The sequence below is a fragment of the Conger conger genome, chromosome 10 (assembly GCF_963514075.1).
Source record: "Conger conger chromosome 10, fConCon1.1, whole genome shotgun sequence".
Taxonomy (NCBI): domain Eukaryota; kingdom Metazoa; phylum Chordata; class Actinopteri; order Anguilliformes; family Congridae; genus Conger; species Conger conger.
Genome location: NC_083769.1, coordinates 41,483,379 through 41,496,582, shown reverse-complemented (window position 1 = coordinate 41,496,582; position 13,204 = coordinate 41,483,379). Strand labels below are relative to the sequence as shown.

At 51.9% G+C, this 13,204-nt stretch overlaps 1 protein-coding gene across 5 annotated transcripts in view; it reads left to right on the top strand.

Annotated features, from left to right (window-relative positions):
* Positions 1–325: 325 nt before the first annotated feature.
* Positions 326–13,204, top strand: part of mtor (mechanistic target of rapamycin kinase) — a 106,167-nt gene continuing 93,288 nt past the window's right edge. For 2 of the 5 annotated variants that reach the window (XR_009709717.1, XM_061256950.1), the window contains exons 1-18: positions 408–544; positions 1,063–1,225; positions 1,382–1,490; positions 1,914–2,146; positions 2,706–2,906; positions 3,168–3,302; positions 4,210–4,485; positions 4,884–4,992; positions 5,357–5,540; positions 5,994–6,122; positions 6,642–6,886; positions 7,322–7,537; positions 8,153–8,358; positions 8,799–8,921; positions 9,406–9,489; positions 9,817–9,909; positions 11,652–11,786; positions 12,516–12,645. Coding sequence is in view for 4 of the 5 variants with exons in the window: in XM_061256950.1 (XP_061112934.1) it covers positions 495–544; positions 1,063–1,225; positions 1,382–1,490; positions 1,914–2,146; positions 2,706–2,906; positions 3,168–3,302; positions 4,210–4,485; positions 4,884–4,992; positions 5,357–5,540; positions 5,994–6,122; positions 6,642–6,886; positions 7,322–7,537; positions 8,153–8,358; positions 8,799–8,921; positions 9,406–9,489; positions 9,817–9,909; positions 11,652–11,786; positions 12,516–12,645 (2,821 nt within the window). In the remaining variant the exon portion in view is untranslated. Of the gene's footprint in view, positions 545–587; positions 609–1,062; positions 1,226–1,381; positions 1,491–1,913; positions 2,147–2,705; positions 2,907–3,167; positions 3,303–4,209; positions 4,486–4,883; positions 4,993–5,356; positions 5,541–5,993; positions 6,123–6,641; positions 6,887–7,321; positions 7,538–8,152; positions 8,359–8,798; positions 8,922–9,405; positions 9,490–9,816; positions 9,910–11,651; positions 11,787–12,515; positions 12,646–13,204 lie in introns of those variants that run through there. The other 3 variants (XM_061256952.1, XM_061256953.1, XM_061256951.1) reach the window with 3 other exon arrangements.

Below are 13,204 nucleotides of genomic sequence, written 5' to 3'. Positions count from 1 at the left end.
CTGCCCAAGGCTAAGTCAAGCGGACTGACCACAGTGTGGCCACTGGTCAACCCATCTCTGCGTTTTCCAGACTCTTGAACCTCCAGCAATGCTGGACTGTTATTGGTCATTTTGATCATGTGATATGTCAGACGTTCTGTTGATTGGACATACCGGTACAGTTCAGAGAATATGTTATTGAAAAATCCCACCTATTGGCGGATTGTTTTCAGAGTGCATGCCCATATTCAATGGTTAAAATTGTTGCCAATCAACCTATCCAGTGCATCATTGGGTAAACGTAACGTCATTCTACTGTATCCTGCTCTGGGAGCCGCCCCCAACCGTTTGGTTGTCTCAAGTTATTAGCTTCTTCAATGAAGATGAGTGTTGTGTTCCGCAGCTAGCGAAATAGCAAATTTTCAATATATAGATCCCAGCGTAAGGTATTTTAGCTACATGAATTCTTTACGCAAACGTGATTTAAACGTCGTGAATTGGAATACATTTTGTGGATGACGCCAATGGAATGTAGGAAGTCTAGCTTGCTGGCCAGTTATTTACAGTAAGCTACAGCTAGCTAGCTAGCTAGCTAGGTTAGCTGTTATGATTCCACCGTAGTAGACTATGTAGGTAGTTAGCTAGCTAACGTTAGCTACCAAAACGAAAATCATTCAAATCGGTTTTTGTCTTGACGAAGTTCCCAAAGGCATTGCACTGCATTTACACCTTTGCTAGTTAGCTGCCATAATCGATAACATTGCATGTCGTCCAAAGTGCAGTTGTGTAGTACGTTAAAAACACGTGTTTGCAGCACCGGTCATAGCTAGCTAACATGTCTTGGTTTGTTGTTAGCTAGCTGGCAAATAAATTCATTTCAGTTGGCGTTTTGTGCAACACCATGAAGTAATTTAACTAGTCAAGATTTACATTTTACAGTGCATGCCATTTGCGAGCTTGGTCGCTGACAAGTTTCAGTTGAGCAGTGCATGTGGAATGACCCTGGGTGCTGTAAAAATGCAACATACGTGTTCACACAATTTAAATGTAACGACTGAAAAAAAACTGCTTTCCTATGTGTAGGTTCCCCGGTGGGCAGCGGTATCCAGCTGTTACTGCTGCCACCATGTCTGGCACGGCGACGGTGTTGCAGCAGTTCGTCAGTGGCCTCAAAAGCCGCAACGAGGAGACCCGGGCCAAAGCCGCTAAGGACCTCCAGCACTACGTCACGACAGAACTGAGAGAGGTAGAGAAGCACTCCTTATTACGTCTTTGTCAGTGTACGTTTTCTAGCTGCATATCTGAACATGCATAATCTAAGAATAGTCACCGGCGATATTGAACTTGCGTTTGAATTCACACATTCACATAAATCTGTCCCTCTCCGCATTTCTACCTGAAGCTGAGCCAAGAAGAGGCGACCACTTTCTACGATGAGCTGAACCATCACATCTTTGAGCTGGTGTCCAGCTCTGACGTCAACGAGAAGAAAGGTGGAATCCTTGCCATTGGTGAGTTGTGGGAAGAATGCTCTATTTGAAGGATTGGGGTAAGACAGTCACCTACAGACAACTACAGTCACCTGCTTGCTTACTCATTTTCGGCCACAGTCCTGGAACACTTGACTCTCCCAGCTATTTGCCCAGGGCAGTCCTAACATGCAGAGGTGTCCAGCACAAGAGCTTCATTTACAGAACAATCATTCAACACTTAGTTTTAGGCTGGTTGCAAAAATTGCCTTGGTTAAAAAAGCAAAAGAAAATGTTAAATATCCGGCACTTGCAATGAGGAATATTCTAAAAATATTCAGAAGGGTTGTTTGTTTCTACCTAGAGCTGAAGATTAGAATAATAATGATAATTGGCTGTTTGGTCCTCCGGCATTAAAAGGGTCTCTGTGCAGAACCAACAGCAGGTTTGCTCTTGTATTCTCAGTGAGCTTGATAGGAGTGGAGGGCGGCAATGCCACGAGAATCAGCCGCTTCGCGAACTACCTGCGCAACCTGCTGCCCTCCAGCGACCCCGTAGTCATGGAGATGGCCTCCAAGGCCATGGGCCACCTGTCCATGGCGGGGGACACCTTCACGGCGGAGTACGTGGAGTTCGAGGTGAAGAGGGCGCTGGAGTGGCTGGGGGCAGACAGGAACGAAGGCAGACGCCACGCAGCGGTGAGGACGGAGCCGGGCGGCTCTCACACGTTTAGACACGCACTTATTAGCGACTTCGCTATCGGGCATCAGTACATACATCTCAGAGTAAGATATGTTCGCTACGTTCTGGGATACATTTGTGAGTGACACCGGGAAGTGTTATGGCTGGAAGTCTTGTTGAAAGTCGTATAGCTGGTCTTGCTGGTCGGTTATTTACAGTAAGCTACAGCTGGGTAGCTAGGCTAGCTGTTATGATTGCACCATAGTGGCCTAGCTAGGTAGTTGGCTAACGTCAGCTACCAAAGCGAGTTGGTTGACTGCTATACTTTGTCATCTCTATCATGAAGAGGTGAAGAGCTCACTTGCCAGATTTGCCAATAACCCCTGGTCTTCCACTCTGCAAGGCAACAACATTACCACGCCTCTAGAACACTGGTTCCCTAGCTGAGGTGAAACTCCCTGTAACAGTGTCCCGTAAGCAGTCCCACAGATCTGCTAACGGAGTGCTGCGGTGGTGAGTTAGCGCTTTGCGTACGGTGCAGACGGAGTCGCTGACGGCGTGTTTGTGCTCTTCCAGGTGCTGGTGCTGCGGGAGCTAGCCGTTAGCGCGCCCACCTTCTTCTTCCAGCAGGTGCAGCCCTTCTTCGACAACATCTTCAACGCGGTGTGGGACTCGAAGCAGGCCATCCGCGAGGGCGCCGTGTCCGCCCTCCGGGCCTCCCTCATCCTGACCACGCAGCGCGAGACCAAGGAGATGCAGAAGCCACAGTGGTACAAGGTAGGCTGCAGCAGTGCATCATGGGCCAATTCCTGCATGTCTCTTTTTTGCACGGTTTTTGGGACCATGAAATAACTGCATCCTTCTTCAGAATTATTGTGTGTACATGTATGTATGAGGACTCAGATGAACGGTCTTATTTTAGTGGCCTTTTGCTTTAGATCTTCCTGAGTGTTTGTGCTGATGTAAGTGGCAGCCTTAACCTGCAGCTCTTGCCAGTGCCGAACAAATAGTTGATTTTTTTGCATTTGTATTCGTTAGCAAACCTTTGACGAGGCGGAGAAGGGTTTTGACGAGACTCTGTCCAAGGAGAAAGGGATGAATCGGGATGACCGGGTCCATGGAGCCCTGCTGATCCTGAACGAGCTGGTCCGCATCAGCAGCATGGAGGGGGAGGTGAGCCTCCCAAACCGGCACACAGGCCTTAATCAGAGTCATGATTTAACACTCCACTTTACACCCCTGACAGAATTAATAACACAATTTATCTGTCATAAGATTTAATTTGACTGGCTCTGGTACGCTAATAACGTCAGACGTAATCTTGTGTGTGGATTAATGACTTCTTGGTCATTGAATGCGTATACTGTACTAAATTACTGAACACTGTAAAGTCATGGTCTGATATGCTGTCTGTCTGCTTTAAGTGTCATGCTGTGGGAAATTTTGTACTGCTGTCTTGGCCTGGACTCCCTTGTAAAAGAGATTTTGAAACTCAATTGGAACTATTCCTGGTAAAATAAAGGTTAATTGGCCTTCAAAGCCCGCGTTTTCTTTTCGTGTTACTGATTGGCCAGGCTGTCCTCACACCTGACTCCCGGGTAAACGGAGGGAAATAAACCAGCAGTTCTCGGCCCTTGCTGATGCCTGCCCTATATCCATTCGGCGACCCACCTATCTACGTCGTATGGCTATGCAAGCGAGACACCAGCTGTGTAGCTACATCATTAGGGACTACGTGTTAACTCTGTTGTGGGATGACTATACTTGTTGCTAGCAGTCTATCTATATACGATGACTGGCAGTACTTGGCCAGTGTGACCAGAGAGCCCCCCCGTGTGGATCAGAGCCTCACTGACAGCCCCCTCGTAGGTTGTATGTCTATAAAAGCGAGACACCAGTAGTGTAGGCTGAACTAAGTAGCTACATCATTGAAGTACTAAATGTTAACTCTATTGTGGGATGACCGTACTTGTAGATAGCTGTCTATATATCCACGATGACTGGCCTTACTTGGCCAGTGTGAGCAGGGAGTCCCCCTGTGTTGAACGTCTCTGACAGCCCGTCTCCCCCCCCCCCCCAGCGCATGCGGGAGGAGATGGAGGAGATCACGCAGCAGCAGCTGGTCCACGATAAGTACTGTAAGGAGCTGATGGGCTTCGGCACCAAGCCCCGCCACATCACGCCCTTCACCAGCTTCCAGTCGGTCCAGCCGCAGCAGTCCAACGCGCTGCTGGGGCTTCTGGGATACAGCACCCCCCAGGGCTTCCTCAGCTTCGGGGCCGCGCCCGTGCCATCCAAGAACACCCTGGTGGAGAGCCGCTACTGCCGCGAGCTGATGGAGGAGCGCTTCGACCAGGTGAGGCACTGGGGCCTCCACAGGGGCCTCCACGGGGGCCCGGGAGGGTGGACGTCGGGATGATCGCGCGTACATTTGCTATGTTTTTTGTGTGTGCTAGTGTTTTTCGTTGATTCCGTGTGTATGTGGATGACTCTATTAGCGATTGTCTGTGTAGGTGTGTGTACGCATGACCAGGTTCCTGATATTCGAGCAATCTCTTCTGTGATCGGCTAGTCTAAGTGGCTATGCACGAGTGGAAAAAAATTGGGTTTGATAACAAGGTGTAGCACATGGTCGATTTTCAGTGTATGCACCCGATTGCCTTAATTGAAATGTTGTTGAATATCCTTTTTACCTATATTTAAATGTTGACAGCCCTTGTATGCACACGTCTGAACGCTGCTCTGGTCTCTCAGGTGTGTCGCTGGGTGCTGAAGTACCGGACCAGTAAGAACCCGCTGATCCAGATGACCATCCTCAACCTGCTGCCCCGCCTCGCCGCCTTCCAACCGCACAACTTCACAGGTCCGAGTGCACCCCGAAACACGACTTCTAACCGCTACGTCACTGTGTGTCGCCTAGCCCTGAAACACGCCCTATAACCGCTACATCACTGAGTGTAGCCCCGAAACAAAAAATACTCAAAAAATCAGAGGAACCAGATAGCGGGGGAGCCCAGCTTCAGCTGACCCCTTCAGTGTAGTAGTTAAGATATAATTAAATGTAATGGCTGATCTATCAGAGCAGAACAAATGGGTGAGTTAAATTAGCTGGTGAAATCAGCAGTCTGAGCAGAGAGGTAGTGATGGTCTCTGGTTTGTTTGGACCCTGCCGGGGGCCTCTGCCTCCTGGTGGTAGTGTGTAAAGCCCTGCCTGGTTTGTGCTCCAGATCAGTACCTGTCGGACACCATGAGCCACCTGCTGGGCTGTCTGAAGAAGGAGAAGGAGCGCACGGCGGCCTTCCAGGCCCTGGGGCTGCTGGTGGTGGCGGTGCGCGCCGAGATCCAGCCCTACCTCACCAAGATCCTGGAGATCATCAAAGCCGCCCTGCCGCCCAAGGACTTCGCGCACAAGTAAGAGCCCTGAACACATGCGTCCCTGTGCCGGTCCTCCCGTACTGAGGGTGGCGCTGTGAGCAGAGTGACACAAGTCACCCCACTGTAGAGCCGTCCCTCTGTTGATCCTCCTGTACTCAGGGTGGCGCTGTGAGCAGTGTGACACAAGTCACCCCACTGTTGAGCCGTCCCTCTGTTGGTCCTCCCGTACTGAGGGTGGCGCTGTGAGCAGAGTGACACAAGTCACCCCGCTGTAGAGCCGTCCCTCTGTTGGTCCTCCCGTACTCAGGGTGGCGCTGTGAAATTCTCCTCTGGAACCGTCCCTGCTTCGGTTCTCCCGTACTGATGGTGGCTCTCGCTGTGAGCAGTGTGGCACAATAAGCCCTGTAGAGAGCGGTCTGTACTTCGGTCCTCCTGTACTGTAGGGTGCGCTGTGTGACTCTGTTTCCTGCCCCTCTCTCTCTCTCTCAGGAGACAGAAGACCATGCAGGTGGACGCCACCGTGTTCACCTGCATCAGCATGCTGTCCCGAGCCATGGGGCCCAGCATCCACCAGGACATCAAGGAGCTGCTGGAGCCGATGCTGGCTGTGGGCCTCAGGTGTGTGTGTGTGTGTGTGTGTGCATGTATGAGAATGAACCGAGTGTATTAAATGTGTGTCTGTTTGAGTGTGTGTATGTGAGTGAGTGTATATATTGCCTGTATTCTCTGTACATAGCCCAGGCCTGATGACGGTGCTGTGCAACCTGAATGTGTGTGTGTGTGTGTGTGTGTGTGTGTGTATTGTATGTGTGTATATAAACCCAGTGAAATACGAGTGAGTGTGAGTGTGTGTATGTGTCTGTGTATGTGTGTGTGAGTGTGCAATATGTGTGTATAACTCCTGTTCTCTCCGTGACAGTGTTGCTGTGTGTGTGAGTGTGTTTGTGTGTGTGTCTGTGTACAGTATGTGTGTGTATGTATAGAGTATGTGTGTATAACACCCGTTCTCTCCGTACACAGCCCTGCCCTGACGGCGGTGCTGTGTGTGTGAGTGTGTTTGTGTGTGTGTGTCTGTGTACAGTATGTGTGTGTATGTACAGAGTGTGTGTGTATAACTCCCGTTCTCTCCGTACGCAGCCCTGCCCTGACGGCGGTGCTGTACGACCTGAGCAGGCAGATCCCGCAGCTGAAGAAGGACATCCAGGACGGGCTGCTGAAGATGCTGTCCCTGGTGCTCATGCACAAGCCCCTGCGGCACCCGGGCATGCCCAAGGGCCTGGCCTACCAGCTGGCCTCGCCCAGCCTCACCAACATCCCCGAGGCCAGCGACGTGGGCAGCATCACCCTGGCCCTGCGCACGCTCGGCAGCTTCGAGTTCGAAGGTCAGAGCTGTCGGGTTAACGTGTCAGTCTCGACGTACATGTGCGGCCAACGCTTTTTTTTATTCAATAGATAAGTAGGCGAATAATCGGTACACCCAATGTTCAGTGTAAGGGAAGATGTGGTTGTACAAGGGTACCGGGGCAAGTACCCCGGTAGGGTACAAGGGGCGGCCGGTAGCGTAGTGGTTAAGGTAACTGACTGGGACACGCAAGGTCGGTGGTTCTAATCCCGGTGTAGCCACAGTAAGATCCGCACAGCCTTTGGGCCCTTGAGCAAGGCCCTTAACCCTGCATTGCTCCAGGGGAGGATTGTCCCCTGCTTAGTCTAATCAACTGTACGTCGCTCTGGATAAGAGCGTCTGCCAAATGCCAATAATGTAATGTAATGTACCGTTTCCTCTCCGCTAACCCCTCCTCGTGTGCCCTGGCCCCCAGGACACTCCCTGACGCAGTTTGTGCGCCACTGCGCGGACCACTTCCTGAACAGCGAGCACAAGGAGATCCGCATGGAGGCGGCGCGGACCTGCTCGCGCCTCCTCACCCCCTCCATCCACCTCATCAGCGGCCACGGCCACGTGGTCAGCCAGACCGCCGTGCAGGTGGTGGCCGACGTCCTCAGCAAGCTGCTGGTGGTGGGCATCACCGACCCGGGTGAGGAGGGGCTGGAGTTCCCACAGGGAGGGAGGGAGGAGGGGATGGAGACCCACAGGGAGGGAGGGAGGAGGGGATGGAGATCCCCAGAGAGGGAGGGAGGAGGGGATGGAGACCCCCAGAGAGGGAGGGAGGAGGGGATGGAGACCCACAGGGAGGGAGGGAGGAGGGGATAGAGACCCCCAGAGAGGGAGGGAAGAGGGGATGGAGACCCCCAGAGAGGGAGGGAAGAGGGGATGGAGACCCCCAGAGAGGGAGGGAGGAGGGGATGGAGACCCCCAGAGAGGGAGGGAGGCAGAACTGCGTGTGAGGGGGATATATCCTGGGGGTCTGGCTAGGGTCTGGGGGTGAGGCTAGAGCATGGGGGGTGGGGCTGGTTTTACTGAATGTAATTTAGCAATCCTCACCCAAGTAGGAAGGACAAAAATGGTGCAAAACAGACAAGACAGACTTCCCAGTGTGATGTCTGAATGGTTCCTGTTTTTTACCACCGTAAGGGAGTAAGACGGGGAGTAAGCCTGTCATGCCCGGGTATGTGTAGTAGTGTGTAATGGTTGAGGGTAGGCCCCAGGGCCCCAGGCTGCTCTCACTGGAAGGCCTCTCCTGCCCTCTCAGACCCTGATATCCGGTACTGCGTGCTGGCCTCCCTGGACGAGCGCTTCGACGCCCACCTGGCGCAGGCGGAGAACCTGCAGGCGCTGTTCGTGGCTCTGAACGACGAGGTGTTCGAGATCCGCGAGCTGGCCATCTGCACCATCGGCCGCCTGAGCTCCATGAACCCCGCCTTCGTCATGCCCTTCCTGCGCAAGATGCTCATCCAGGTAACCGTGGAGACCAGCGGGGGGGGGGGCGGCTTGTCTTTAGGGTCTCGGAGATTACCGTCGGCCATCAGCAAACATCTGGAGCTCAAGGGCAAGTTTTTGCCTCCTCATTTGGCATCTAGTTAAATGAGATGCGCACTTCAGTGAGGGAAGCAGAAACCTCTCGAATTCCTGGAGACACAAGCTGCTGTTATTCAGGTTTTTGTTCTTTTGTCTCTGTGCAGGAAACCCCAGTTATTTTGTCCAAAAGTATGTACAGGTGCGCGGTATTTACGAGGCATGATGGAGTTCAGTGCTGGTTGACTTGCTTTTCCACCTTCCCACCAGCAGATGGCAGCCTTGTGTCGCTGCTGAAGTTCAGTCTGGAGCTTCTCCCCGGTTTATCTGTAGAGGAATGGACTGCCTTTAGACCCGTTGTGCTTTGTGTTGTCGCCCCGCAGATCCTGACCGAGCTGGAGCACAGCGGCGTGGGCCGGAACAAGGAGCAGAGCGCCCGCATGCTGGGTCACCTGGTCTCCAACGCGCCCCGCCTCATACGCCCCTACATGGAGCCCATTCTCAAGGTCCGGCCACCGCGCTCTGCCCTCTGCACTACTGCTGTTACACACTTTCCCCTTGTTCTGTTAAAAACACCCCCCCACAGATCACTGTACCCTGGGGCTAGTGTTAACCCCTAACCCCCCTCCCCTCTATAATCACTGTCCCCTGGTGCTGCTCTGCCTCCAGGCTCTATAATCACTGTCCCCTGGTGCTGCTCTGCCTCCAGGCTCTATTATCACTGTCCCCTCATGCTGCTCTGCATCCAGGCTCTATAATCACTGTCCCCTGGTGCTGCTCTGCCTCCAGGCTCTATAATCACTGTCCCCTGGTGCTGCTCTGCCTCCAGGCTCTATAATCACTATCCCCTGGTGCTGCTCTGCCTCCTGGCTCTATTATCACTGTCCCCTCATGCTGCGCTCTGCATCCAGGCTCTATAATCACTGTCCCCTGGTGCTGCTCTGCCTCCAGGCTCTATAACCCTGTCCCCTGGTGCTGCTCTCTCTCCAGGCTCTCATCCTGAAGCTGAAGGATCCAGACCCCAACCCCGGGGTGGTCATCAGCGTCCTGGCCACCATCGGAGAGCTGGCTCAGGTAGGGCTCAGTCTGGACCACTGGCCCTGGACTGGGTAACTGTGCTGGGCATTGTTACCTGTCCTTGGAGCTGTTAGCTGTGATTGGTGGAGAGCAGGATTGTGTGTGTGTGTGTCTGTGTGTCTGTGTGTGTGTGTGTGTGTGTGTGTGTGAGTGAGAAAATGATTGAGATGGTCTTTGCATGTGTGAGAGCAGTTAGTTTGACTGTAAGACCATCTAAGGGTACGTGTGTGCTTGTAGTTATGAGAGAGAGGGACAGAGAGATAACACTTGGCACTAAGTGTGTGTGTGTGTGTGTGTGTGTGTGTGTGTGTGTGTGTGCTACAGGTCAGTGGTCTGGAGATGAGGAAGTGGATGGATGAGCTCTTCCCCATCATCATGGACATGCTGCAGGACTCCTCCTCATTGGCTAAGAGACAGGTACAACCTTATGACCTAATAAACCTCACCCTCACCCCACTCCTCTCCTCATTCGCTAAGAGATAGGTACCACCTTATGACCTAATAAACCTCACTGCACGCTCTCCTGATTGGCTAAGAGATAGGTACCACCTTCTGACCTAATAAACCTCACTGCACGCTCTCCTGATTGGCTAAGACACAGGTATGACTTTATGACCTAATAAACCTCACCGCACTGCTCTCCTCATTGGCTAAGAGATAGGTACCACCTTCTGACCTAATAAACCTCACCGCACTGCTCTCCTCATTGGCTAAGAGGCAGGTACGACCTCATTACCTAGTAAACCTCACCCGACAGCTCTCCTCATTGGCTAAGAGACAGGTACGACCTCACAACCTAGTAAACCTCACCCGACAGCTCTCCTCATTGGCTAAGAGACCGGTACGACCTCATTACCTAGTAAACCTCACCCGACAGCTCTCCTCATTGGCTAAGAGACAGGTACGACCTCACAACCTAGTAAACCTCACCCGACAGCTCTCCTCATTGGCTAAGAGACCGGTACGACCTCATTACCTAGTAAACCTCACCCCACTGTTACCACCATTATAAAGAACAATGTAAATAGCTCTTCACTGCACCGATGTTGGAATACATGTAACGTCTCTTAAACCTTTAGGGTCTGTTGATTTTATTAGGAATCTTATTTATTCATTCTTGTTGCTGCCATTTTGGATAGAAAAGTGCAGGGGTAGCTGTTTATCTGTGAGTGCTTCCAGATGTTTGGCTTCCCCCACCCCAAAAAAAGTACCCTTCAGACTATGAGCTGTATGTCATTGTGTGCTTTACCTCCCATTTGCCCCACTGTGATTACTGAGTAAATACAGCAGATAGAGAGATTAGCCCTGTTCAAAGGCTGGCAAAGGCTACTGTGGCTTATATACTCAGTGACCACTTTGTTAGGTACACTTGCACACCAGCTTGTCAATGTCAATATCTAATCAGGCAATCATGTGGCTGCAATGGTCAAAAGTTGTTGTTCAGACCAAACTTTATTTGTTAAATGTGATCTTTTTAGAAGTGACTTTGGCCAAGAGTATCTGTGTAAAATCCCAGGGGATTCCCAGCAGTTCCATTGAGGACAATGCCTTATTAATGACAGGTCAGAGGAGAATGGCCAGACTGGTCCAAGCAGAGAGGAAGACGACAGTAACTCAAATATCCACAGCAGCAGAAGTCTAATAAATACCAAATAAAGTGTCCTTCCTCTTGGTGGAGCGAGTTTGGCCCTGCTAAAAGCCTGGGGAAAGGCCATTCTGTGCTCTTATTTCCCTCTGGAGCCAGGGCTGGAGTCTCCGCCGTGAAACCCGATCGTGTTTGGGAACAGTCACCTGTGCAGCGGAAAGGTCACTGTCTGAATCCACCCTTTCCCCCCGGTTTCCCGTTACCGCAGATATTTCTCTGTCCTGCTTTTGTGATTAAGCGTGTCGTGAAGTGGCCGTGATTTAGCCCCAGGAAGACGCCGCTGTCGCTGAGACGAGAGAGTGAGGGAGGGAGAGAGGGAGAGAGTGAGGGAGACAGAGAGAGAGAGAGAGAGAGAGAGAGAGAGAGAGAGAGAGAGAGAGAGAGAGAGAGAGAGAGAGAGAGAGAGAGAGAGAGAGAGAGAGAGAGAGAGAGAGAGAGAGAGAGAGAGAGAGAGAGAGAGAGGAAATGGCAATCACTGACGACTTCAGCGACGGTCTTGTTCCCTCTCCACCAGGTGGCGCTGTGGACCCTGGGGCAGCAGGTGGCCAGCACGGGGTACGTGGTGGAGCCCTACCGAAAATACCCCTCTCTGCTGGAGGTGCTGCTCAACTTCCTGAAGACGGAGCAGAACCAGGGCATCAGGAGAGAGGTACTGTGTCTGACTCACACTGATGTGGGGGTTTCAGAGAGAGGTACTGTGTCTAACTCATACCGATGTGTTTCAGAGAGAGATGCTATGTTTGCATGAATCCGTATTCTTGGATGATATGTAGACTTACAGACTCAATATCCGGTGAGGCACCGCCACGGTTCCCATAAGCGAGGTGCTTCAGTTGTATTGTTTCAGGAAATATGCTGCTGGATGCAGATGGTAATATAAGAAATGGAAGTTATCTGGATGTGATCCTGTGCTAATAAAATGAAGCTGGCTTCTGCCCCTGCTTTCCTGGAAGAAATGTGTTTCAGTTCAGCCTGGTCATTAAATATTAGAATTGTTTTGATGACAGGTTTTTAATACGACTGTTTCTCCGGGCAATTATTAATAAAAGTGTAGGCATCACCGTTACACACACACACACGGAGAAGAAGGAATAATGAAAACTCAGCTGCACCTGACAGTGTACTACTGGAACACTTTAATTGGCTGATGATGGAGTGCATGCTCACTGATTGGCTGGTGATGGATTGCCGGGTTTCCTGGTTGCAGCTGTTGGTCGGTGTTTCAGGGAATCTCATTAACTAGCTTCCCTACACTGTCTCCCACCGCCAATCCTAACACATTCTCCCTACCTACCACACCCTAACACGTCTGAATGGATTGTTCCACCCTCCCCTCCCCCCCGTTCCCTCCTGATGGATCGCTCCGCTGTGTTCACAGGCCATTCGAGTGCTAGGCCTGCTGGGAGCCCTGGACCCCTACAAGCACAAGGTCAACATCGGCATGATTGACCAATCACGCGACGCCTCCGCGGTCAGCCTGTCGGAATCTAAATCCAGCCAGGACTCGGGTAAGTGTGTACGCCCCTCCGACCTGTCCCAGTACAGCCGCACCCCTCGAAACGGTCACGGTAAAACCAGACGGAAGAGGGGGGGGGGGGCGGTGTATGTGTTTGTTTCTCTTCAGAGGACGAAATGTACATCCAAGTCCTGTCCCTGTTTTTACGGGTGTATCCCACACGCAAACACGAACGCATGGCACCGCCGGCTGTCGCTGTCCTTCCAGAATTCCTCCTTCCCATCTGCCTGTGTCGTATTACTGCTGTTTTTCTGTGCGTAAAAATGCAGAACAAGTGGGCTTTTCCTGGATGGGATGTGGTGTCGTGCTGTGGCAGACGCACACTGTCCCCGCTCTGTTTCACAGATGTGGTTGCCCTGCGGTACCTGCCTGTAGAGCGGACCCATAGAGATGCCTTTCAGCCTGGGGCTGGTGTGCTGATGTCATTACCAGGGGTAATTAGGGCCAATCACACGCAGTAATGAGACCCCCTAAATGTAGCGTGTCGGCTCACGGTGGTTAAAAACCGGAGTGGGCGTTTGGCCGCTCGTTAGTAGACCTGGTGTGTGAGT